This window comes from Antechinus flavipes, chromosome 5 (assembly GCF_016432865.1).
Source record: "Antechinus flavipes isolate AdamAnt ecotype Samford, QLD, Australia chromosome 5, AdamAnt_v2, whole genome shotgun sequence".
In the NCBI taxonomy this organism is placed as follows: Eukaryota; Metazoa; Chordata; class Mammalia; order Dasyuromorphia; family Dasyuridae; genus Antechinus; species Antechinus flavipes.
In genome coordinates, this window is record NC_067402.1 from 222,429,099 (window position 1) to 222,453,166 (window position 24,068).

The 24,068-nt window shown below is 45.8% G+C and overlaps 1 protein-coding gene across 1 annotated transcript in view; it reads left to right on the forward strand.

Annotated features, from left to right (window-relative positions):
* The window catches only part of ITGA5 (integrin subunit alpha 5), a 32,908-nt gene extending 11,875 nt beyond the window's left edge, over nt 1-21,033 (forward strand). The window contains exons 10-30 of the mRNA XM_051963549.1: nt 372-428; nt 553-605; nt 1,191-1,399; nt 1,848-2,039; nt 2,822-2,867; nt 3,044-3,145; nt 3,380-3,435; nt 5,516-5,670; nt 6,194-6,331; nt 6,966-7,033; nt 8,051-8,201; nt 8,354-8,446; nt 8,853-8,932; nt 9,086-9,166; nt 9,258-9,363; nt 11,998-12,150; nt 15,382-15,462; nt 15,632-15,745; nt 18,553-18,654; nt 18,824-18,946; nt 19,953-21,033. Of these exons, the coding sequence (XP_051819509.1) occupies nt 372-428; nt 553-605; nt 1,191-1,399; nt 1,848-2,039; nt 2,822-2,867; nt 3,044-3,145; nt 3,380-3,435; nt 5,516-5,670; nt 6,194-6,331; nt 6,966-7,033; nt 8,051-8,201; nt 8,354-8,446; nt 8,853-8,932; nt 9,086-9,166; nt 9,258-9,363; nt 11,998-12,150; nt 15,382-15,462; nt 15,632-15,745; nt 18,553-18,654; nt 18,824-18,946; nt 19,953-20,036 (2,244 nt within the window). The 3' untranslated portion in view covers nt 20,037-21,033. The remainder of the gene's footprint in view (nt 1-371; nt 429-552; nt 606-1,190; nt 1,400-1,847; nt 2,040-2,821; nt 2,868-3,043; nt 3,146-3,379; nt 3,436-5,515; nt 5,671-6,193; nt 6,332-6,965; nt 7,034-8,050; nt 8,202-8,353; nt 8,447-8,852; nt 8,933-9,085; nt 9,167-9,257; nt 9,364-11,997; nt 12,151-15,381; nt 15,463-15,631; nt 15,746-18,552; nt 18,655-18,823; nt 18,947-19,952) is intronic.
* Nucleotides 21,034-24,068: the final 3,035 nt, after the last annotated feature.

Genomic DNA, 24,068 nt, shown 5'->3' on the forward strand with positions numbered 1-24,068 from the left:
AGGTTGTTGCAAGGCTAAAATATGACCTAGGTTTCAAGGCTGTTTACTAAAAAGAATGGTGATGCTATTAGCAGAAATAGACATTAGAACGAGAAATAGGTTTCAAGAAGGGAATGATCCCTGCTTTGGATGCATTGAAATTAATGGTCTAGTGGGACCCCTTAGTGGAATTGTCCAGCAGACAGTTGGAAATACTGATCTCAGCCTGGGAAAGATGCCAGGCTTAGATCTATTTTTGTCAGTCACTCCCGCCAACATTTGGGTGCCTGTCCCATGAGTCTTCTTCAGTCTTTCCAGGGAATTTTGGATGTGTTGGAAGTCCCAATATGTATATATTGAGACCAATGCAAATATTTCACCCCATCACCCAGGTCACCATCCTCGATGGTTCGGATGTCCAGTCCCTCTACAATTTCTCAGGGGAACAGGTGAGGGCAACTTTCTAATCATTTGCTTGCATCCCCAACCTGCCTTCTGCCCTCCTCCCCCTAGCTCTCCCTCTGGTGTTCTAGAAAAAGTGCATTAATTACCCAGTTTTATCCCCTTCCCCAGATGGCCTCCTATTTTGGCTATGCTGTTGCTGCCACAGACATCAATGGGGATGGGTAAGTAACTGAAGGGGAAGAACCTTCATTAATATTTCTGGTTGTCGTTCTTTGTTTTTGAAAAGGACCAAAATGACATTACTGTGTTAGAGTTGAGTTACAGTGTGTCTGACTATTTCTGGGTCTGGGTAAGCGCCATAAAAGTGGGTGGGAAATAGAAACCATGGAACACTGGCCCTTAGTGTCTATGACTGGCGTAAATACTGGTCTAGCAGCATGGCGAATTGGGGTGCAGAAGGGAGCACATTTACAGATCAGCTTAAGGTTGGGGGTAAAGGGGGCCATTCTGTAATAGCTTCTGATCAGATAAAAAGGATGATAATTACTCTGCCACTAAATTTCAGTACCCTGGAGCATCAGCCCAGTTATCCTGACTTAGTTGTGGCTGGGGCATGAGGTTGGGAGTTGAGAGGGAGTAGAGATTGCTGCTTTCTTCCTGTCTTGGGATTTAGAAAGGGTGGGTAAGGATTTGAGGACAAACCTCTGGGTTCATCTGGTTCAGCCATAGCTTCTTCTGACTCTGACAGAAGGGGAGGACTAGGGATCTGGAGTATCACGGAGTCTGGATTTTTTCTCCCTGGCCAGGTTGGACGACCTTCTAGTAGGAGCCCCGCTACTAATGGAGAGGACAGCTGATGGACAAGCTCAGGAAGTGGGCAGAGTATATATCTACCTCCAGCACCCATCAGGCATGGAGCCCACGCCGGATATGACCCTCACAGGACTTGATGAGTTTGGACGGTTTGGTAGCTCCTTGTCCCCCCTGGGAGACTTGGACCAGGATGGCTACAATGGTGAGAGCCTTGGGGCAAAGAGAGCCCACACACTTGGATTTGAGGAAGATGAGGGAACTTAGTAGGAGAGACTAAGAGCTGGTGGAAAAGTAGGAATCAAGGGGCCCGAGGATCCTGGCATTTGGAGGGTGGAATTCTGTTTATTGAGTGGCAAACAGATGTGGATAGATGAATATAGACCTATTCTAAGGGCAGTGAAGAAGAAGGAAGAAGGATGGAATATGGGCACTTTTACTTGAGAAGTTATAGTGTCTGAATTCAAAGGAAGTGGAGAAAGAGATTTGAAAGCTTGCGCCTGTGAATCTGAGGATCTGGATGGAGCTGGGGGCCAGATGCTCAGGTCTTAAGGGAACAGAAGAGAAGGGATTTAGAGCTAAAGGATACTGCTGAGGGCCAGCGTGGGCAGCAATGGTCAGTGGTAATAGGGCATGTTGTGTATGTATTTCAGATGTGGCCATCGGAGCCCCATTTGGGGGACAGACCCAGCAAGGAGTGGTGTTCGTGTATCCAGGAGGTCCCAAAGGGCTGGGCTCAAAACCCTCCCAGGTGCTGTTACCCCTCTGGCAACCGGGGCATAGCCCTGATTTTTTCGGCTTTGCTCTCAGAGGGGCTCGAGACCTGGATAACAATGGATATCCAGGTAAATGCAAATATACCCTTTTTCTGCACACCTGGATTCCCCCCCACCCCCATCTGAGTCCAAACACCTAATGGAGAGTGCTTAAATTCTTTGTCAAGGAGCCAATATTCCATCCTCATCTCCCACATCACCTCTCCCCCTTGGGGAAATCCACCTCTCAAGTGCAATTTTCAACTATGGCCACCAGGCGGCCACATCCCCCAGCCAGAGCTCCATTATGTTTAGGACACAATTTCAGATTAGGGGGAACACTAAATCCCCTCAATGAGGATCTCTTTATAAAAAGCTTATTGGTACACGGTTCTTTTTTTTTTTTGGTTACTTTCACATCTCACTGATCCTCCTGCATAATCCTCATCTCCCCTAACAAGCAAGCAAAGAAAAACAAAATAAGATCGACACTTTGGGGTCACGCATTCAGACCCTAACTCTGATGGTGCTGGCTGTGTTGCTTAACCTGAAGGCCCCTTAGTAAGATTCAGAGAAGATGGAATTCTCCATTGGTCAGAGGGAGGTTCCTGTTCCCTGTCTCTGTCCCAAGCAAGACAAATCAGAGCATTGCTCATGAATGAAAATGTGTTTCCCACCCAAATTGTGCTACCCCTCTGCTGAAAAGTGGAAGGCATGTGTCCCAGCTTCTGAATTCATGATTGGTCCATGTGTTGAGCCATATTCTATTCCTTCTTTGTTATTTTCCATTATATTATTTTGTAAATAGTCAGTTGTATTCAGGAGAGATTTTAGCTCAGTCTTCACTTTGTGACTTTTTTGCTTTTTTGCAGACTTGATTGTGGGGGCCTTTGGTGTGGACAAAGCGGTTGTGTACAGGTATGGCAGGGAGATGGGGAACATCAGAAAATTGGGGGTGATGGGAGTCCAGGTGACTGGCTGGAGTACAAAGAGCCTAAAGTCCAGGATTCTGAACCCCTGTTTTCAGGGGACTGGAGAGCAGGGTAGAGGTCTGAACATCCTTTTTTTCTCCCTCATCCTGAAATTCCAATCAGAGGTCGTCCGATCATCTCTGCCAGTGCTTCCCTCTCCATCTTCCCTGCCATGTTCAACCCTGAAGAACGAAGCTGCAACTTGGAAGGAAACCCCATGTCCTGGTATGGTACTGGGGGAGCGGATCCCACTTGGGCCTAGTTGAGAGGAGAAGCAGTTCTGGGGAGCAGATCCTTGGGTCTGTGCTTTGGGGTGAGGTTGGATAGAATTCGTGATCAGTGTTGTGCCATTGGGGACTGAGGAGACAAGCTGGCTTGAGGGGAGGGAATTGTGAAGTAATGGGGAGGACTGTGGACCTGTAGGGCTGAGTCCATCAATCTTCTTCTATCTCTCTACAGCATCAACCTGAGTTTCTGCCTCAACGCTTCTGGAAAACACGTTCCAGACTCCATTGGTGAGAATCCCTTAGGGCCCTAGAAGGCTGGTCAGTCAATAGGCATTTATTAACACTGACTGTATGACAGATATTGTGATAAGTTCTGGGATACAAAGAAAGATAAAACACAGTTCCTGCTCTTGAAAAGCTCACATTTAAATGGGGAAGACAACATGTAAATAACTATTAATCTACAAGATGGATGCAATGTAAATTGGAAATAAAACTAGAAGGAAGGTGATGGCAGTGAGGGGATCAGGAAAGACCTCCTCTAGAAGGTAGATTTGAGGTGATCCTAGAAGGAAGCCAGGAAACAGACTTGAGGAGGAAGAACATTCCAGGCCTGGGGGACTGCCAGGGCAAAGAAATGGAATAAAGAGAGGAGAGGAATAGAAGCTCCTTTAGGGCAATGACTGACTTTTGCCTCTTTTTTGTATCCCCAACATTTAGCACAATGCATAACACATAGTAGATAATTAATAAGTGTTTAATGATTGGTTGAAAAGGCCATTGTTTTACTGGATTATGATCCAGAATATCTAGAAAGAAGTAAAACATTAAAAGGTGGGGAAGTTGTGAAAGGCTTTAGAAGATAAACAAAGGATTTTATAGTTGATTCTGAAGGTAATGGGGAACTGTTAGAGTTTAATGAGTGAAAGAGTGATGGGATCATTAGACCTGAATTTTAAGATCACTTTGGCCACTGAATAGAGAATGGACTGCAGTGGAGAGCGGCTTGAGACAGGGAAAACAACCTTCAGGCTATTGTACTAGTCCAGGTGTGAGGTGATAGGAATTGTGCTAATTAAGGAAAAGGGGGGCGGGGCTTAGATGAGAATATTGTGAAGTAGAAATGATGAGACTCAGTGACAATTTGGGTATGTAGGATGAGTGCATGGGAGAACAGGTGATGATGCAAAGGTTGTGAGGCGGAATGACTGCGAGGATGGCGTGGCTTCAGGAGTAACAGGGGCACCAGGGAGCATAAAATGCTTTGGAAGAAAGAGGAATTCTGATTTGGACGTGTGAGTTGAAGGTGGCCACGGAACATTCAGTTTAGGATGTACAATAGGCAGTTGGTAATGTAAGACTGGTCGTCAAGAGAGATTTGGGACTAGTTAAATATCTGAGAATAAGTCTTGATGATCATTGAATCTATGGGAGTTGATGAAATCACTAAGTGACATTGGATACAGGACCCCAAATTATGCTTTGAAGGAACACTCTCTGTAAGGAGGTGTGACTCAGAGTAAAATCCAGAGAAAAAGATGGAGAAGGAAGAGCCAGAGACAGGAAAGAACTAGGAGAGCAGTGTCACAAAAACCAAGGGAAGAAGGGAGGAGAGAATATCCATCTTACAGTTGAGGAAACTAAGGCAGATAATAGTTAAGTAACTTGCCCAGAGTCATACACTAGCTACCCCTGCTAAGCCAACAGGATAGATACCACCTCCCTCTTGAAGAAAAGCAGCTACATGATGGACGTGGCTCTTTTAAAAAATGAGGCGATTCAGGCCAATTCCAATAGATTTGTGATGGAGAGAGCCATCCTCATCCAGAAAGAGACTATGGAGACCGATTATGGATCACAATATAGTATTTTTATGTTTTTTGTTGTTGTCATTTGCTTGGGTTTTTTTTCCTTTCTCATTTTTTTTTCCTTTTTGATTTTTCTTGTGCAGCATGATAAATGTGGAAATAGGTTTGGAAGAATTGCACATGTTTAGCCTATATTGGATTACTTGCAGTCAAGGGGAGGAGGGGAAGAAGAAAAATATGAAACACAAGGTTTTGCAAGGATGAATGTTGAAAATTCTCTTTACATGTATTTTGAAAAATAAAAAGCTATTAAAAAGAAAATTATCATTAAAAAAAAAAAAGATAATCAGCTAGGAAAGTTAATAGATAGTCAGGAGGACCTGAATACAAAAGGGCTTCAGACACTTATTATTCAGATACTGTGTGACTCTGGGCAAATCACTTAACCTCAATTGACTCCCCCCTCAAAACCCCCAACAATATAACAAACAAAAAGAAAAAGGAAATCAGCTAACAAAGATGAGGAGGAGATATTGACCTCCTTCTTGTATTTTCTTTAGGTTTCACCGTAGAGCTCCAGCTGGACTGGCAGAAGCAGAAAGGGGGCATTCGTAGGGCACTGTTTTTGGCCTCACAACAGGCGTCCTATACCAAGACCCTCCTCATCCAAAATGGGGCTCATGAGGATTGTCAGGAAATGAAAATCTACCTTCGGGTATGGTCACCATCCAGAATCCAATTCACAAGGGGGTAGTTAGAGAAGAAGGATGTCCTAGAGCTCTCCTTCTGAGGAGGGCAGGACAAAAATTTTACAGTTACAAAAATTGGCAGAGTGGATGCAAAAAAATAAATAAATAATCCTGTGCATGAAGGAGGAAGGAAAATGGCCAGAAAGCACTTGGTCCGTTGGTGGGGATGGGAAGTGACTACTACAGTGGGAAGGAATTAGGGAAATGAAATTGGTGTCTGGATTCTGGAAAAGAAATATCCTTCAATTGGAATAGACCTCTGGCTAATGTTACAGTAGGCTAGATAGGCTGGTTATGCTTAAGGAAAATGCCCTAAGGGTCTAGTGACTAAAACTGGAACTGTTCCTGTACTGACTCAGGCCTCCAGTCTCCCTGCCCACAGCAGGCTGCATGGGGAGGGAAAGGGAAGGATGGTGCTATTCTTCATAACTAGGAGCTGAGGCCAGAATTCACATATCCTTATTCAATCCCCTACACTCTGGTCCCTAGAACGAATCAGAATTTCGAGACAAACTTTCCCCAATCCACATTGCACTCAATTTTTCGCTGGACTCCAAAGCACCTCCTGACACCCATGGCCTCCGTCCGGTGCTGCACTACCAAAGCAAGAGCCGAATTGAAGACAAGGTATGAGGGGATTAGGGGTTTAGAGGCCTTCACAGAGAGCAAGTGGGAAGAAGAGGGCAGAAAATGGAGGAACTCAGTCACAAGTCTAGGTACAAATAGCACCTAACTCATAGGGTTGTTGTGAGACTCAAATGATCTCATACATTAGTGCAATTGTAAGTTGTTAAAGTTTTAAGTACTATGCATTATGGGATGCCCTGTATATATAAAACATTTTATAATTACACTACTCTATAGTGTATATAATTATATATATTTATAACTTATAAATTACATATAATTTATGTATTTTTACATATATAATTGTTATATAATGTTATATATATTATATATCTAGTGTATGATATATAATATTACTATAATAAATAATGTTAACATGGTAAGTTTTATAACTATGTAATAGCAGCATTATAATGCATAACAATTATAATTATTATGGTATTATGTCATATAATATATTGTACAATGTGATATATAATATATGATTATTATAAATTATATGAAGAACTTTAATGATGATGGTGCTGGTGGGTAGCCTGTGGGAAGATGGGGCTGGGTTTTTCAGGAGAGAGATTAAATTAGAAGGGCCTATCCTAAACTCTCCCTCCTTCCTCCTCTTCCTTGTCCTCCTTAGGCCCAGATTCTTCTGGACTGTGGAGAAGACAACATCTGTGTGCCTGACCTACAACTAGAAGTGTTTGGGTAAGGGAATGTCCCAACGTCCGAGGCTCTCTGTGCTCATTGGGGCTTGGAAGGTGAAAGTCAGAGGATAGTGCAACTCTAACAACTTGGGGCTGGGACTGGAGAAAGTAATGTTGACAGGCTTAGAAGGCCTTGGAGGCAGGCTGCTTGGGTCCTTGGAGTCCAGGGTTTGGGAGGAGAGGATGGTGTGGGTGCTGTTCTGGGGCTTAGAAGTTTGGCCCGTCATTTGTGAGACAGGGTAGGCTCTTGTGACCTCAGTTTCCTTGTCTGTAAAATGACATCCAAGGTCCCTTCCAGCTCTAAATGCTTGGTACCTTGTATGATCCTAGTCCAGCAGAGCCATAAGCAGAAGTTCTGGCCCCCAGGGCCAGAATTGGGTGTGGGAAGTGGGGTGGTGCTCCTTACTCAGAAGGAAGTCTGTGTCGCTTCAGTTCAGTAGTGCTGGGAGAAGAGAAAGGAAAGGAAAATGTCCCCTTAGAACAGCAGTTCCTAAAGTGTGCAAGTCTGGAGTCCACAAGGTCAAAACTATTTTTATAATATTACCGAGAGCTCTTTGGAATCCTCATTGATTTTTAAGAATATAAAGGGGTCCTGAGGGTGGAAAATATGAGAACTGTTGTTTTATACTCCAGAGGCACTGCCCATAATCCCTGACTTCCTCCTGGCTTTTGAGGGGAGTAAGGGAGTAGAGGGGAGATGTCATTGGAGGAAGGGACAGAGATAGAGGTGGGACCCTTGAGGGTGACATTGGAAGAGAAAGCAGATCTGCCCTAGGTATGTCTGAGTCCCAGATCTTCTGTTAATGATAGATTGGACAGGCCATTTTCCCACCATGGAACCCAATTTTCCTTATTTGTGTAAAGAGGGGGCCGGCGTAATTTGATTCTTCTCTGGAGTTGATTTCATGCCACCAGGAAGGACTATGAGTCAGGGCCTGGGTCTCTTGCCAAAATTTGGGGGATTTCCACTTGACACCCAAACCCTAATATGTTGCACTGCCATCTTCCCTTTTTCCAGAGAGCAGAATCAAGTATTCCTGGGGGACAAGAACGCCTTGAACTTGACCTTCCATGCCCAGAACCTGGGAGAAGGAGGGGCCTATGAGGCTGAGCTTCGTGTCATTGCCCCCCCAGAGGCTGAGTACTCAGGACTGGTCCGACACCCCGGGGTGAGCAGGGCTCAAGGCAAGGGATCTGTGTGATGACCAAATTGGAAAGCCAGAGCTGGGACGGGGCTGGGGTAACTGAGGCTGGAGGGATAGGATGGGGACCTCCAGCGTAACCGGAGACTGTACCAGTGCTATAACTCTTCCTCCCTTAGAATTTCTCCAGCCTAAGTTGTGACTACTTTGCTGTGAATCAGAGCCGTCATCTTGTTTGTGATCTGGGGAACCCCATGAAGGCCGGAGCCAGTGTAAGTGGGAAGGGGCAGGGGCAAGGTCAAAGGTGACGAGAGCCAGGACCAAGGAGAGGTAGACGGGAATGAAAGAGCTCAAGGAAAGAGGCTCCAGCACAGTGTTCTTCAGACGGGCCTCCTTTAATAAATGTTTGTTGATTGATTAGTTGGAAGGGGGACAGGACCTGAGAGAGGGAGGGGATTAGAAATGGGGGTGACAGACCTGAACAGTGGAGGAGGGAAAGGAGGAAGAAAAGGGACAGGAATGAGAGTGGGGTGATGAAAAAAAGGGATTGGGCTGGACATCTTTATTTTCTATGCATTGACATTTATGCAGTACTTTGAATTTTGCAAAAGGTTTTACGTACATTCTCTCATTTGAGCCTGACCAATCTGACCCCTCCTTCTTTCTCTATGGTTACAGTTATGGGGGGGCCTTCGATTCACTGTCCCTCATCTACGGGACAACAAGAAAAATATCCAGTTTGATTTCCAGATTCACAGGTAGGATGGGGTCAGGCCTGTGGGTATGAGGAGAGGAATGGACTGAGCAGGGAAAGAGGGCTTCTGTTGTACCAAAGGCCTCTCTCTCTCCAGCTCACAATCTTGTGTTTTCTTTCCCCTCCCTTCTTTGTTCTTTGTTCTGCCCTCTTGCAGTAAGAATCTCAATAACTCTCAGAGTGAAATGGTTTCCTTCCTGCTTTCTGTGGAGGCTCAGGCCCAGGTCTCCCTGAACTGGTAAGTCACAGGTTAGAGATCCAGCTTGGTGACTGGATTGAACCTTCCAAAGGTATCTGGGATCCATACTGACCCTTCTTTCTCTTCTCAGGGTGTCCAAGCCAGAGACAGTACTATTCCCAATCAGTGGCTGGCAACCCCAAGATCTACCCGAAGAAGAGAGTAACATTGGCCCCGAGGTCCAACATGTCTATGAAGTAAGAAAAGAAAATTATCCGGGGGGCTGGAGTGGTGGAAGAGAGGAGGAGAAGCCTGGGAAAGAGTTGAAATCAAGAGTTCAAAGAGATCATTTAGTCCGTATCTTCATGTTTTTTTCCTTTTTAAAAATTTCTTTTCATTTTGACTTTAAACACCAAATCAAATGGATATTTCCATATGTGCAGTAGAACTGAAAAAGATGAGTATACATAAAACTGCAGGTGTCTGTGAAGTACTTCTTACACTTCTTTTTAAATATAAAAGTTCAACCTGTAGCATTTGGAGCTATTCTGCTTGACTGGCTTCTTCCTGGCCTTATTTCTCTTCTCTGCATTAAAAAAAAAGAGAGAGAGAGAGAGAGAGAGAATGACCCTCTTTTACATGCGCAATCATTTTTAAATATCTCCATATTAGTCTTGTTGTGAAAGAAAAAATGAAACAAAAAGGAAAAACCCTGAGAAAGAAAAAACAAACCAAAAAAAAAAAAAAAGGTGAAAATAATATGCTTTCATACACATCAGTCTCCATAGTTCTCCCCCTGGATGTGGGTGACATTTTCCATCCCAAATCTCTTGGAATTGTCTTGGGTTGCGGAGAAGAGCCATGTCTGTGACCCTCTTTTCTTTCACGATCTCTCTCCCTCTCCATTTTATTTTCCTACTCCCTTACTATAAAAAAAAAAGGAAAAATAAAAAGTTCTAGTAACAGATACATATAATCAAGGAATAAAAGATTCCATATTGGCTAAGTCCAAAAATGTATATATTGAACCTACCCCCTTTCTGTCCAGGTGACAGAAAGTCATCTGCACTCATAGTTAGTCTTTAAAATGAAAGTTTGGAACTTGAGATGATCTCTATGGACTCTGATAGCTCTAAACTCCATAGTCTTGCGAATGGCACACAGGAGAGTGGGGGCGACCTAGGGGCCATGTGGATGACAAATGAAGAACAGCAAAGGGCTAGTCACCAGTGGTCAAAGATTAGGTACATTGCTGTCCTTGGGGGAACAAGAGAGGACAAGACAGAGATTCAGCTCAATTCTGCGGACTCCCCAAGGGGGTTTAAGGGAGGTCAGTGCTCCTAGGAGTGGAGAGGAAGGGATAGTGCCAGGAATGTCATGGATTTGGAATCAGTAGAACTGTGCCACTGATGATAAAGTACTGGAGCAGGGGCATGAGAGAAAAGGAAACAAAGATCATAAGAGTTATTTATATGATACTTTAAAGTTACAGTTTTTAAAAAATGGAAATGTTGTATCATTTGAGCTGGAAACATACCAGCATACCACGTGTTTTATCCCTATTTTATGATTGAAGAAATTGAGACTCAGAGATTTTGGAGGTAAATGTTCAATGATGTAAGGGCGTGTTGAGGTGTTTTCAATGAGGTGAGCATCCTTGCTGAGGATGATCAATGCTCATCCGCTATTGGTGTCCACCCATTACTCAACTCTCACCTGGAGTTCCAAGAATCTGTAGCATGCACGGTGACCACCTCCAGGCAAACCTTTTTGGCAGACAGGCTAAACCAGGTTGAGAGTAACTGACTGTCCTCAGACCCATTGGTGAGTTAGCATCCTAACTATCCTAAGCATGTGAAGACATCCCCCCGGTAGATGGACAGATGAGAACAATTTGTTTCAGAGTCTATGACAATAGCTGGAGCAGGCTCTGGGAAGCACTCAGAGCTTGAAGGTGAACACGACGAGGTCATTCAGTGTGTCCCAGGCCATCATCGGTCACCCTGATTTGGGACTTTTGTTTTACCACTGGACAGTGGTGACTCCAAAAGTAACAGTGAGGCTAATGACTTCATGCAACTCTTCCTCACTTCAATTCAGCAGCTAATCAAGATATCCCTGGTAATGACATTGATCCTTTTTGAAAATAAGGACAAACATCACCTAGGACAAAGAAAACAGCCTCATCCAGTAACAAGAAAATGAATTCATTGGATTTGGGCTCAAGAGACCTGGCTACAAATCCTGGCTTAGCCACTTACTGCCTGTATGGCCTTGGACAAGTATCTCATTTCTCTGGACCTTTCTTAATTTCCTCAGCTGTAAAGTTTGGAGATTAAGTTAAATTATCTCTACGCTCCCTTCTAGCTCTAATTCTATGATCCTGTAATCACTGAGGTTGCAAAAATGGGAACTGAGATCGAGTCTTCTGTTTATTCCACCAAAGTTGGATTTACATAGACCCCTAATGGAGCTGTTCCCGTCACTAGACTTTGGCATAGAAGCATTGACCTGCTCCATTTTTCTATTTTTTTACTTCTGTCCTGGGTTGGTTTATCCTTCCTTAGCCATGTTGATGTCCCCAACTCTCCCAAGGGTCACCATTTTTGGTGTCAGATTTGGTGGAAACACCGTACTCAAGGTGGATGAGTCCTGAGAAAAGGCCACTGGATTTAGTCATGAAAAACTCATTTTGTTGTTGTTGTTGATGACCTAAGGTAAAGCAGTTTCAGTACAATGTGAACAAGTTAGGCTGTAAGAAGTTGAGAAATAATAAGTAATCATGGGGTGAGGGAAAAGAGGGACTTTGAAATATGTACAGGGCAGTGGTATCAAGATCAAGATCTGAGGTCAGGTGTCCCCTGCTAATAACTCCATTCTTCTTTTCTCAGCTTATCAACCATGGTCCCAGCTCCATCAGCAGAGGGATATTGAAGCTTAGCTGCCCACTGGCCCTGGATGGTCAGCAGCTCATCAATGTCACCAGTATTTCAGGGCTTAGCAATTGCACAACTAGTCATTCTCCCAATCCACAAGACCTGAAGGTAAGGAGATAAGAAGTGAGAGCAGAAGGAGATGGGTGGTGGGGAGGGACTGGAATCTGGACTCTGGGGAAGAGATCTAGGGCAGAGGACACCAAACCATTCAGTTCACTTTGTGTTCACTTATTATTCTGCCTGCAGTATGTAAAACACAGTGATGGCTGTTGGGGAAGATGCAAAGTTTAGGGAAAATGAAGTCCTTGCAGGCTTGAGATGAAATCATGTAGATAAAGATCATAGAATCACAGAATTTGAGGGTTGGACGGGACCTCAGGGATCATCTGTTATACACAAAGGAATTCTCACTCTATTTCCACTCTAACATACCAGATCTTGTTTCAGAAAAAGGGACCACTACCTGTTGAGGGAACTTATCCCAGTCTTGGGATATTGTGAGAAAATCATTCTCATCATCAAATCTAAATTTGCTTTTGTACAACTAAATAATACTAATACCTAGCATTTATAGGGTGCCTATTTATAGTCCAGACACTATACCAAGTGTTTTATAAATATTATTTCATTTGCTCTTCACAATCCTAATTTTTACTTACATTGTGAATTAGGTGCCATTTTTATCTTCATTTGACAGTTGAGAAAACTGAGCTAAATTGGGTTAAGCGACTTGTCCAGTGTCCCACAGCTAATAAGTGCCTGAAATCAGGTGTTAATTTAGGAAGATAAGTCACATTGACAGTCCTTCAAATATTTGAGCACATTTGTCATATAACTCCTTCAGACTAAATTTGTCCAGGGTCATCTATCCTGATCTCAGACAGGTTGCTCTGGAAAGGATCAGACCCTAGGATCCTTTCCAGAGCAACCTCTGTTCTATCTATCTGTACTTCTCTCATTTCTACTTGGGAAGGTACTCTTTTGTGCCCATGTGCCAAACTTTATATTTATCTGCACAGAATTTCATTTCATTAGAGTCAATCTGCCAAGATTCCTTTGGAGCCTAACTCTGCCATCTATGTGAGCTCTTCCTCCCAACTTCAAGTCATCCACAGAGTTGATAGGCATATCATCTATGCCTTTATCCAAGGCATTTGGGATATCCAAAAACATATCCAAGGGGTTTGTGAGCACATGCTTAAAATCTTTGCTATTCAGGAAATCTGAGGCTGGTGGAACTCTTTGAGTTCTAGGGTCTGAGCTAAACTGGCCTAGAGTGGAAAGTAGGCTAAAGATAAAAAACAAATAAATAAATAAAGGACCAAGTGTAAAACCCTGGGGTCCTTCACTGGAGGCCTTCTGCCATGTTGACCGCAAACCATCAACAACTGTTCTTGGAGCCTGACCATCCAGCTAGCCCTAAGTCCATCCAGTTGTATTATCATCTAATCCAGACTTTTTCATGTTTTCCAAAAAAAAGTATAAGACATTTTATTAAATGATTTGCTAAAATTGAGGTAAACTATATCCATAGTATTCCCCTGATTTACTAGTTTAGTAATCTTGTTTAAAAATATATATATATATATATGAGATGAGTCTGCCATGACTTTTTTTTCTTTATTCTGGGTCTCCCTGTGTTGGAATTGGAAGTACAGCATTTATTCATGGATCCAATCCCACTGTTGTTCAATAATGAAGATTTAGCCTACTTTCCAATCTAGGCCAGTTGAGCCAGAGCAGGTTAGCTCAGACCTTAGAACTTTCCCCAGTCTCAGACTCCCCATGGCCTGTAGTTTACAGACTATTCTCTTCCTAGAAATATTAGAACAAAGTTTGCCCTTCTGCAAAGTTGTGAGACCTTCCTTATTGTCCATGATCTTCCATATATTGTTGACAGTGGCTCCCGATTCATCTGCCCATTGTTTTCCTCCCTGTTGTCTTGCTCTTCCATATATTGTTGATAGTAGCTCCTAATCCATCTGCCCATTGTTTTGGGACCTGAGATTGTATTTCAACTAAGTCAGTTGATTTTAATTCATTAAAAGCTCTTAAAAGGCATTAAAGTGCTCTCTTGGGTATCAAATCCCTATTTGACATTTTTATTCTGTTATTTCCAGTGAAAAGGTTCTACTTTGCTGAAAAATCTGAAACAAAACAAAAATTGAGCTGTTCTGCCTTCTCCCAATCCTCAGCTATTGTCATCCCATCTACCCTCCCAGCAAAAAAAAAAAAAATTGAGCAGCTCTGTTTTCCTTCTGGTGTCAGTTATCACCTCACCTCTCATCCCTCCTTTGAGCCTCCTTTTTCTCCCCAGATAACTTTAAAAGTTATTTTTATCATCCTCAGCTTCCCTCAACAGCCTTGGCTCACTCTAATACTTTTTACAGGACTTATTTTACTTAATTTATTTTTTTACTTACATTTACACTCTTACATTTGTTGTCTTTTTCCTGGCCTTGATTCCATTTTCTGTACATTTCTTTTCAAAGTCTCAGTCAATTGGTGAGTTTCCTGTGCATCCACATTGCTCTCTAGAGAAGTTTCATTTCTGTTCCTCATTGGAATGATTTCCGCTTATGTCTTTAAGATTTCCTTCCTGAGCATCTCTCAGGCCTCCTGGGCTGACTTGTGAAATATTTTAATCTATGAGATCATCCTTGTTTTTCCTCTGAACCCAAAAAAGGCTGCTTTCCCAGCCTTTCCCAAATTCCCCTCTCAATCTATCATCATTTCTAAGGTAGAGTGGTCACTTGCCCCCAAGTTTCCCAACCTTCCCACCCTATTATTTTCTCCCTGTCAGTAACCTCATATCCAAATTAGGATTTCCTTTTGATAGCTTCCCCATCTTTTGAAGGATGAAATTATTGCCAAAACCAGTCAAAAAAGTAATAGATAAAAACTTACGTGGATTTCATGTTTTATTCTGTTCCATAGTTAAGCACATAACAGAACTACCAGCAAAGTGCATTCTATGGGGATGGGGCTAAGGGAGTGTCTCAGGGTGGGAGAGGAGAATCAAGGCAGGCTTCCTGCAGGAAGTAATGGTTGACTTTAAAAGTAAATTCAGAAAGTGAAGGGAGGATATTCCAGGAAAAGACACTATGGGGAGGCTGATAAGAAAAGCCAAAAGAAGGCAGGCATTGTTGAGGATCCTAGAAGGAATCAACAAGAGTAGTTAAGTGAATTGTGTTCAATAAGATGTTTGAACAAGGTTTCTCTAGAACAAAGAACCAGGGTTAAACTATATCCATAGTATTGATTTGTATTGACCTAAAAATTGGGTCACCTCTATAAGGGGAGGAGAATGGAATCTAACCTGGGGTTATCTCCCTCCAGCTGGATCCCCAGGAGCCCCAACACCGGCAGCAGAGGTGGGAAGCCTTAAGTCGGGGACCCGCCCCTGTGCCCCGAGTTCTGGTAAGTTTGGAATTCTGGGAACCCTGGGACTTGGGAGCTTTGGGGGTGACTGGGGAAGTAGACTTGGGACTTGAGAACTGCTAGAGAACATGGAGCCAGGGATTAGATTAAGAGCTAAATGTTAAGACTCCTAAATTCTGGACACTTTCCTCTTCTAAACCTCCCTCAGAAATGTCCTGACGTAGAGTGTTTTGAGCTGCGCTGTGAGCTAGACCAGTTACACAGGCAGGAAAGCCGAAGTTTACAGTTGAACTTCCGAGTATGGTCAAAGACCTTCCAGCAGGTAAGAGCCGGATGCTTGACCTTTTTCTCCCTCCCTCTCTGTCCTTGCTTCTTCCTCTTCCCTTGCCCTTTCCTCCCTGTCCCTGATCCTTCCTCCCTTCCCCCTTCTCCTTCCTCTCTATCCCTGTCTCCCCTTCTCCTCCCTCTGTGTCCCTCTGTGTCCCTGACCCTCCTTCCCTCCCCCCTTCTTCTTCCTCTCTATCCCTATCTCCCCTTCTCCTCCCTCTGTGTCCTTCTGTGTCCCTGACCCTCCTTCCCTCCCCCCTTCTCCTTCCTCTCTATCCCTGTCTCCCCTTCTCCTCCCTCTGTGTCCCTCTCTGTCCCTGATCCTTCCTTCCTCCCCCCTTCTCCTTCCTCTCTATCCCTGTCTCCCCTTCTCCTCCCTCTGTGTCCCTGACCCTCCTTCCTTCCTTCCCTCCCCCCTTCTCCTTCCTCTCTATCCCTGTCTCCCCTTCTCCCTCCCTCTGTGTCCCTGACCCTCCTTCCCTCCCCCCTTCTCCTTCCTCTCTATCCCTGTCTCCCCTTCTCCTCCCTCTGTGTCCCTGACCCTCCTTCCTTCCTTCCCTCCCCCCTTCTCCTTCCTCTCTATCCCTGTCTCCCCTTCTCCCTCCCTCTGTGTCCCTGACCCTCCTTCCTTCCTTCCTCCCCCCTTCTCCTTCCTCTCTATCCCTGTCTCCCCTTCTCCCTCCTCTGTGTCCCTGACCCTCCTTCCCTCCCCCCTTCTCCTTCCTCTTCCCTTCCCCCTGCTTTTCTTCCTGTGGTTTCACAGGTCCAGCTCCCAGTCAGGAACTTTCTCTCCCAATTACAGACTGATACCTTCTCACAACTTCCGCCACCAGAGATTTGCCTGGGGCCCAGAGATGTGAAAGGGTCTTGAACCCAGGTCTCCTCAGGCCAGCTCTCCCTGCGCCACCAGTGCTGACCTGTCATTGCTTTAACAGGTTTTCTTGATGCCCTGGCACAATGGCTAGAGAAACAGCCTTAGGGCAGGAAGAACCAGGTCCAAGTCCCGTTTCTGATACAGGTTCCTTAGCTGTGTGACTGTGGCCTGATCATTTACACAGACTGGTCCCTAACACAATGAACTACAGACAAGTTGCCAGGATAAAGGAATCTTTGGCATTTCTTAACCTGATGAAATAAAGGGTCCGAGGCAAACTCCCAAGGTTGATTGTTTTTTCCTAGTGCCACAGTGTTTTCCCATGGTACACCTCCCTGCCCTGAACTTCTGTTGTAGTCCCCAAACGGGTCAGGTAGTCACAGTGGCAAGGTCCCATCTCTCTATAAAAGGAAATATAGTCCAAGATTCCAACTCTGACCTTTCCCCTTCAACTAGCCCCACCTCCCTAACCTCCAGCATTACATCTTCTACCCCCAACCCCCATCTCTCCTTTCTTCTACTTCCCAGACCCAATCTGTCTCTCCCCCCTTCTCCTGCCCATTGTCCGAGCTACAAGCCCATGCTGCCACCTGGTGGGTACAATCGGCATGACAGCCTCTCTTTCCTCATCTCTTCAACCACAAAGAGCTAGGAGGGCACATGGAAGCACAGAAATTCAGAGCAAGGAGAGGGGGAGGGGGAGGGGGAGACCCTCCCCAATTGGACAAAAAGACACAGGCACGAGAGAAACAGAGAAGCAGACGTGCTTTGGGAGACAATTCAATACAAATCAATTTTTACTGAACACCTACTGTGTGTACGGGACACTGGGCTAGGTCCTGGAGGGAGCCTTGAAGCATCTGAGAGTCTGTCAGGGTGAGCCCTTCTTGGCCCCTCCGGCAGCAGCCCTCAGTAGATGGCCTTTTTTTTTTTTTTTTTGCCCAAAATGTCATCACCTGGTGGCCAGCCAGGTCCCTCCTTTGGAAGCTTTTCAGGTTTCCAGTTCTCTCTGCACCGGCAGGAGCCCTCGCTTACCTCCATGCCATAATGAGGTGCCAGGGGAAGACTCGAGGGGCTCTGGGGAGATGGGAGGTCGCATGCAGCTTCTCTCGCTGAGGTTAAAATCCAATAGAAGGCACAGCTGGAGGTGAGAGCATCCTCCCTGAAGTCAGGAGGCGGGATTCCAATCCGGCCTGGGTGGTCCTGGGCAAGTCACTTAACTCTGATCGCCTCCAAGGAAAAATACCTAACAGAGAAAAGATTCCTTTATCCCGGCAACTTGTCTGTAGTTCATTGTGTTAGGGACCAGTCTGTGTAAATGATCGGGCCACAGTCACGCAGCTAATGAACCTGTATCAGAAACAGGACTTGGACCTGGTTCTTCCCGCCCTGAGGCTGTTTCTCTAGCCATTGTGCCAGGGCATCAAGAAAACCTTTTAAAGCAATGACACAGGTCAGCACTGGTGGTGCAGGGAGAGCTGGCCTGAGGAGACCTGGGTTCAAGGCAATACAGGTACAGAGAGGCAATTGTAGTACAAGATACAAATTAAAATGCCTGAGACTGAGTGAGGCGAAGTTCTGAAGGGAACCAGAGATGAGGAAAGACTATTATGGAGGGGATTAAACAAGACTATGGATGATATAGCTCTGGAGGTGGATTTTGAAGGAGAGATTCATTGACAGAGACCCAAGGATATTGTGAAGAAGAGACAGAAGGCTGGAAAGACAAATAGTTATTCAATTTCCTCATCCATAAAATAAGGTTTGTCCCTGTCATCTTGTGATACGACGATGCTAAGAGATTCACAAAACTACAGGGGAAAAAACTCAACGAAAAAACAAGAGATCTCTCTTCCTAGTTCCTGGCAGACGGAACTTACCGGGTAGGGGCAGAGCAGTAGCCCTGACTTTCTCTTCTTCTGCTGCAGTGGGAACATCAGCCAGCCACTCTGCAGTGCCAGGCGGTATATGAGGCTCTGAAGATGCCGTATCGGATCCCACCTCGACAGTTGCCTCGCAAGGAGCTTCAGGCAAGTCAGGGATCCAGTGCTCAGGTCGGGAAGCGCAGAGAAGGCTCATGACAAACAGGAGCTGGGTTGGCTTGCATCCCAGGCCGAGGGCCCAGCTGAGGGCTTGGAGGGCCAGATTTAAAATAAGGGTAATCCTGCCTCCCCCTGAGATTCTTCTTCTCCCCTCCAGGCGGTAACCGCAGTGCAGTGGACCAAGGCGGAAGGCAACCAGGGGGTCCCACTCTGGATCATCATCCTTGCCGTGCTCCTCGGCCTCCTGCTCCTCGGCCTCCTGATCTACGTCCTCTATAAGGTCGGTGGCAGGCTCACACAAAGTCCCTGTGTCTCTCGGGCAGAACCCCCACCCCCCACCCCCAGTAGTCTAACAGCACCCATGGGGATTACTCCCCCTACCAACCCTGCTCTCATCCTCTGGGGTGGATTTCAGCTTCAGCCACAACGTCTGGAAGAAACCAGTCAAAAGGGCACTGGCTTTGAAGTAGAATCTTGGATTCAAATCCTGACTCAGTGACTTGCTACCTTAATGTCTTGGGGCCTCAGTTCCTCCTCTGGAAAATGAGGGTGCTAGACTAGGTAGATGCTGCTGAGGTCCCTTTTGGACTTAAATTTAAGATCCTAGGATTGCAGTCGACAGTGAAACCATCCAGCAGTGGGTTAGCTCACATGCTGTGTCTTATCCTGGAACAGGTACTGCTTCCACAGAGCCTGTAGGTGGTGACTGACCCTGTGCTGGGGACTGGGGGGAGGGCCCTTGAAACCGAGGGTAGGGGACAGGGACTTTGTACAACACTCACAAAATGAGAATCAGGAGGAAGACAGAAGGATGTGCTCGTCTCTCCACTTTTGTTATGGCTGCCTCCCCCTGTCCCTCTGCCCATGAGATATTTCTGCCAGCTTACAGGAAACCAACGTGACTCCCCTCGGTAATCCTGCCATCTAATACAGGCAAGAGGAAGGGGAGCCATGCCGAGGAGAGATCCCGAGGGATTTAATTCATCGCTTTCAATTCCTCAATCCAAGATCTCTCCCCAAAATCCAGCTATCCTGTCCCCCCAGCCTCAAATAGCTCTTTGATGTGTTTCCTGTGATCCTGTACATTACCACGGTCATCTCATCTTCATGACCTTCATTATAGGTTCCCAACTCTCCTCCCCCATACCCTCCATCCCACCCAGGCTGATGGGGCCCTTCCTAATTTCCATAGGCAGTCAGTTGGGGGAATAGTGAGAGAAGCTAAGGGTCCATTGCAAAGAGGGAGATGACTGGATCCTCACTTCTTTCTCCTCCTATGTCCCCAGCTCGGATTCTTCAAACGTTCCCTCCCATACGGCACCGCCATGGAGAAGGCTCAACTCAAGCCCCCCGCCACCTCGGATGCCTAAGATCTCCCTGCCCCGGACTCCTTATCCCAAAAGCCCTGTCCTTCCTCAGCTGACTGGGGTGGAGGAAGGGAGCAGGTGCTTCCTAAAGGTGCTTAGCAAGGAGGGGGGATTTGGTCTTCCCTCATCCAGCTCAGAGACATACTTGAAGAGTCAGAGCTGGGAGTGGGAGAGCAGGGGACCCTCTCCCCAATGCACTGTGAAGGACCCAGATTATGGGAACAGACATAGGACCCTGCAACCCTAGACCCTTGGAGACTTGGGACAGAGAGTTCTTTGGAAATGGCTCCAGAACCAGAGCTGGGAAATCCAGTGCCAGATTCCTGGGGGCCAGCTGTAATTCTCCAGCTTCAAGTCCCCTAACGGGGGAGTCCTGTCCTTAGCCTTGTAACTGACCCAAGGGTCAGAGAATCTTCTGGACTGTGAACCTGGAACTCTGTGGAGGGTGGATGCTCTGGACCCTCTGAAGCCAGCCCCAGCTCTGGGTAAAGAAGAAACATAGACCTAGGAGGGTGAGCCCAGGGGCTGATATAGAACCGGGAAGTCCCGGTCTGTGGACTTGGCACCCGGCTCGAAATGGAGCCAGAATTCAGATGAAGACAGATCTCCAAAGTGATCTGGCACTGACTTAGAACCCGGGGCTTTCTAGGACTACTTGAGGATTCCAATCAGGCTAGGACTCCAGGTTAGACTGATGTAGCAGCTCACCTGGAGACAAGTCCAGGACCTGACTCAGGAGAAGTTGGAATCCCAGGAAGCCCAGGGCCTTGATGGGAACTACAATAGAGGCAGCTGCCAATCGGAAACTTCACTTTGGCCTCTTCCCAGGGCCTGGGAGCAAGAGGGCCTGCCTGCCCCGAGCCAGGCAAGAGTGTTCTTACAGCTGTATTGATGCTGCCTCCTCCCCTGCCCTGCCCCCTCTTCCTGGCCCTGGGGACATCCTGGGACTTATTTAAACTCTGTTGCAAGTGCAATAAACTTGGCTAGGGGCCACCACTGACCACAGGCCCAACTCTGTTGTCCTCCACCACTCTGCTCCTCCCAACACCTCCCCCAACTTCCATCCTATCAGGGGTCCTGGTCTCACTGTATCTCTACATGTTTTGCCTTCTCCCTGGGAATGGGATTTAGTGTCCAAGAGCTGATGGGCCGAGAGGGTCAAGAGAGAAACTGACATGAGGAGAAATGAAGGAGAACCTTCTGGACTGAAAGCCCAGGTTGGGGGGGGGGGGTCTGTGCTGAGATTGATCAAGAAAAGCCATTATCATTTCCCAAACATCAGAAGGATATCTGTTGGTAGTAACAAGATGCTAAAAGTCCAGGGAAATATCAGGAGAATTTGAGGCAGGGAAGAGAAGGCTGAGGAGGTAACGACTTTTCAGTCCTCTAAAGCACCAGATTGTTAAAAGAAGAGAGATACTCTCTTTTCTCTTTCTCTCCTTTGGACCTGAAGCAGGGAAAGAGGAAATGATTTTAAGATGAAGTCGAGATTAAACTTAAGAAAAGCTTTTCTGTGATGTGTAGAAGACCCTAGAATGTGAAGGCAGCTGTCCAGAGCTGTTCAGGCAATTGGAGGGCACTAGGAGACCGTCCTTCATAATCTGAGGTTGCAGTGGCAGGATCTAGCCACAGGGGAGCAGCTTAGTCCCAAAACTACGGGATGATGACATGAGGGAGACTGTGAACCACCAGGTTGTTGGGATCTGTGACCCAGCTCCCAGCTGCATCAGTATTTGTTCCCAAACATCTCTTTGGGCAAATCATGCTCTTTTCCTGCACCTTTCTCACTTTCCAACACTTCCCAGGTTCAGGAGTTCCTTCTCAAAAGGCCTGGGATGAAGAAGAATTGTTACCTGGGGGATGTGGGAAGGAAAGATAGCAACAAGAAATGGCAGGTTACTTTTATTCGGTCCACCTTGTTCCCTGTTCTCTTGGGGAATCTTCCAAAGTATGTAAGGAAGGCCAGTTATATGGTGAACTCTAGGCTCCGGAAACAGGAGGCTGAGTTCAAATTCAGCCTCAGACACTAATATATACTTTCTACCTGGGTGATCCTAGACAATTGCCTCGACAAGAATTAAAAAACAACAACAACAAATAAAGTATGTAAGGGCAGGGGAAGAGGAGAGACCTCCCTTCCTGAGGAGTAAGGAAATGTTCACCCTAAAATGTGGGCTCTCCAGTAATCCAGTCCCTTACCCCCCTCCCAATCTCCCAGATCCTATGGGTGTTTGTTTAGCACATGTCTCTTGATCTAAGCTGTCTTGTGTATGAGACTAAAGTAAGTGACTGGAGAGAAGCAGACATGAAAGTGCTAGTGGGTGCCTGTATACATCTGTGTGTGGCCTGTGTTAATCAGTGGGACACATTTTATTTATGAGGGACATGGTGTATCATGAGGGACAGAGGACACACAGCGTGTCATAACTGGTTTGGAGCTCAGATCTAGGAGAGATCTCACAGATTGCCTAGTCCTGTTTCCTCATTTTACAGATTAGGAAACTGAGGTAATGTGATTTGCCCAAGGTCACACAAGTAGGAAATAGGAAAGCCAAGATTGAAACCCACATCCTGTGGTTCTAAATCCTGCATCAAGTAATCAGAAATAGAGTCCAGAGTTTATTTCAGTTCCGGGTACAATTACTCCATCCCTAAATGGAGGGTGCCTCCCTATCTGAGATTTAGATCTTACCTTCCCAAGATCCCCAAACGCTTAGCGAATGAGTGGGGCTTCCCATCTAAATACTTGAATAAATCAAGAGAAGGGAGGAAGATAGGAGCTGGAGTTGGGGATGCTTAAGTCCCCACACTCTTTATGCCAGAGATCAGAAGGAGAACAGAGACCAGAAAGCTGAGTAGTCAAATGTTGGAGGGGTGATGCAGAGGGAGAGCCAGCTGGCTGGCAGGAAGCTGATCTGGGGGTCTCGGGTTTCCCAACATCAATTAGAGCAGCCAAGCAGGCTCATTAGCAGCCTGGGGCGCAGAACTCATCAATAATAGATCCACCCCCCCCACCCCAGCCACTCACCAAAGTCACCCCCTCCCACTTTCACCCTTTCCTCCCTCTGGCAATCATTTCTCCCTAGAGTAAGATGCTCTTCCACTCCAACAAGAGCTCTTTTCCATTGTCTCCCTATCTTAGGGATTCTGATGCAGCATGAGGTGAGCATGGGTTATGAAGATCAAAGATATGTCTCTGCTTTTCTCTCCCTCTCTTCCTTCCTCCCCTTTTCATCTTAATCTCCCTCTTCCAGTCTGTCTGTCTCAGTCTCTCGTAAATTCATCTCTAGCTCTACCCAGCAAAGCACCCCAGAATCCTGTGCCTCAGTTTCCCTTATAGAATAGCAAGAGTTCATATTTCAGTGACATCACAATGTTTAGAAAATTATTTCCCTCTCAGTACCCATAATATTATCCCCATTTTACAGATTAAGAAACTGAGATTCAAGGGTTGTGACACAACCAAGATTCAAATGTTCTCTTGGTCTTCTTACTCAGAGGCTGGTGCCCTTTCCATTATATCACCCTGCCTTTGGAAGGCTTCTCTGAAAGGAGTAAGGTGGAAGGAGGAATAAAGAGCGATTCTGGGCTAATAGTTCCCTTTTCTTCAATCCATGAAAGATAAGAAACTAAAATTTATTTCCTCCTGGAGATTGGCCAGCAGGAGCAGAAGTTAGGGAGAGGTGAAGACTTGGTTAAGATGACCTTGTCAGGCTCACAGGATAAGGAATTCAGATTTTCCGAGGTCTCTCTGGGTCCCTAATCTCCAACATCTAAGAGCCTAAATTCCAAGTCTCTGTTCCCAAATCTCTTTCATCCTCCTTGAAGCCGGACAGAACCCAGATGTCCAGGACTCCAGTTTCTCAGCATTGTTCCTTGTCCTTGAAATGGAGCCCTTCTATCAGGGAGGAGAAATAGATCTCTTCCCTCCCACATTAGATCAATGAGAGGGGACATGGTGGAGGAGATCAAAGTGTCCCAAAGAAGGGAACATGAGCATCTGATCTCCCATCGATCAACTCTCTGGGCCCTTTC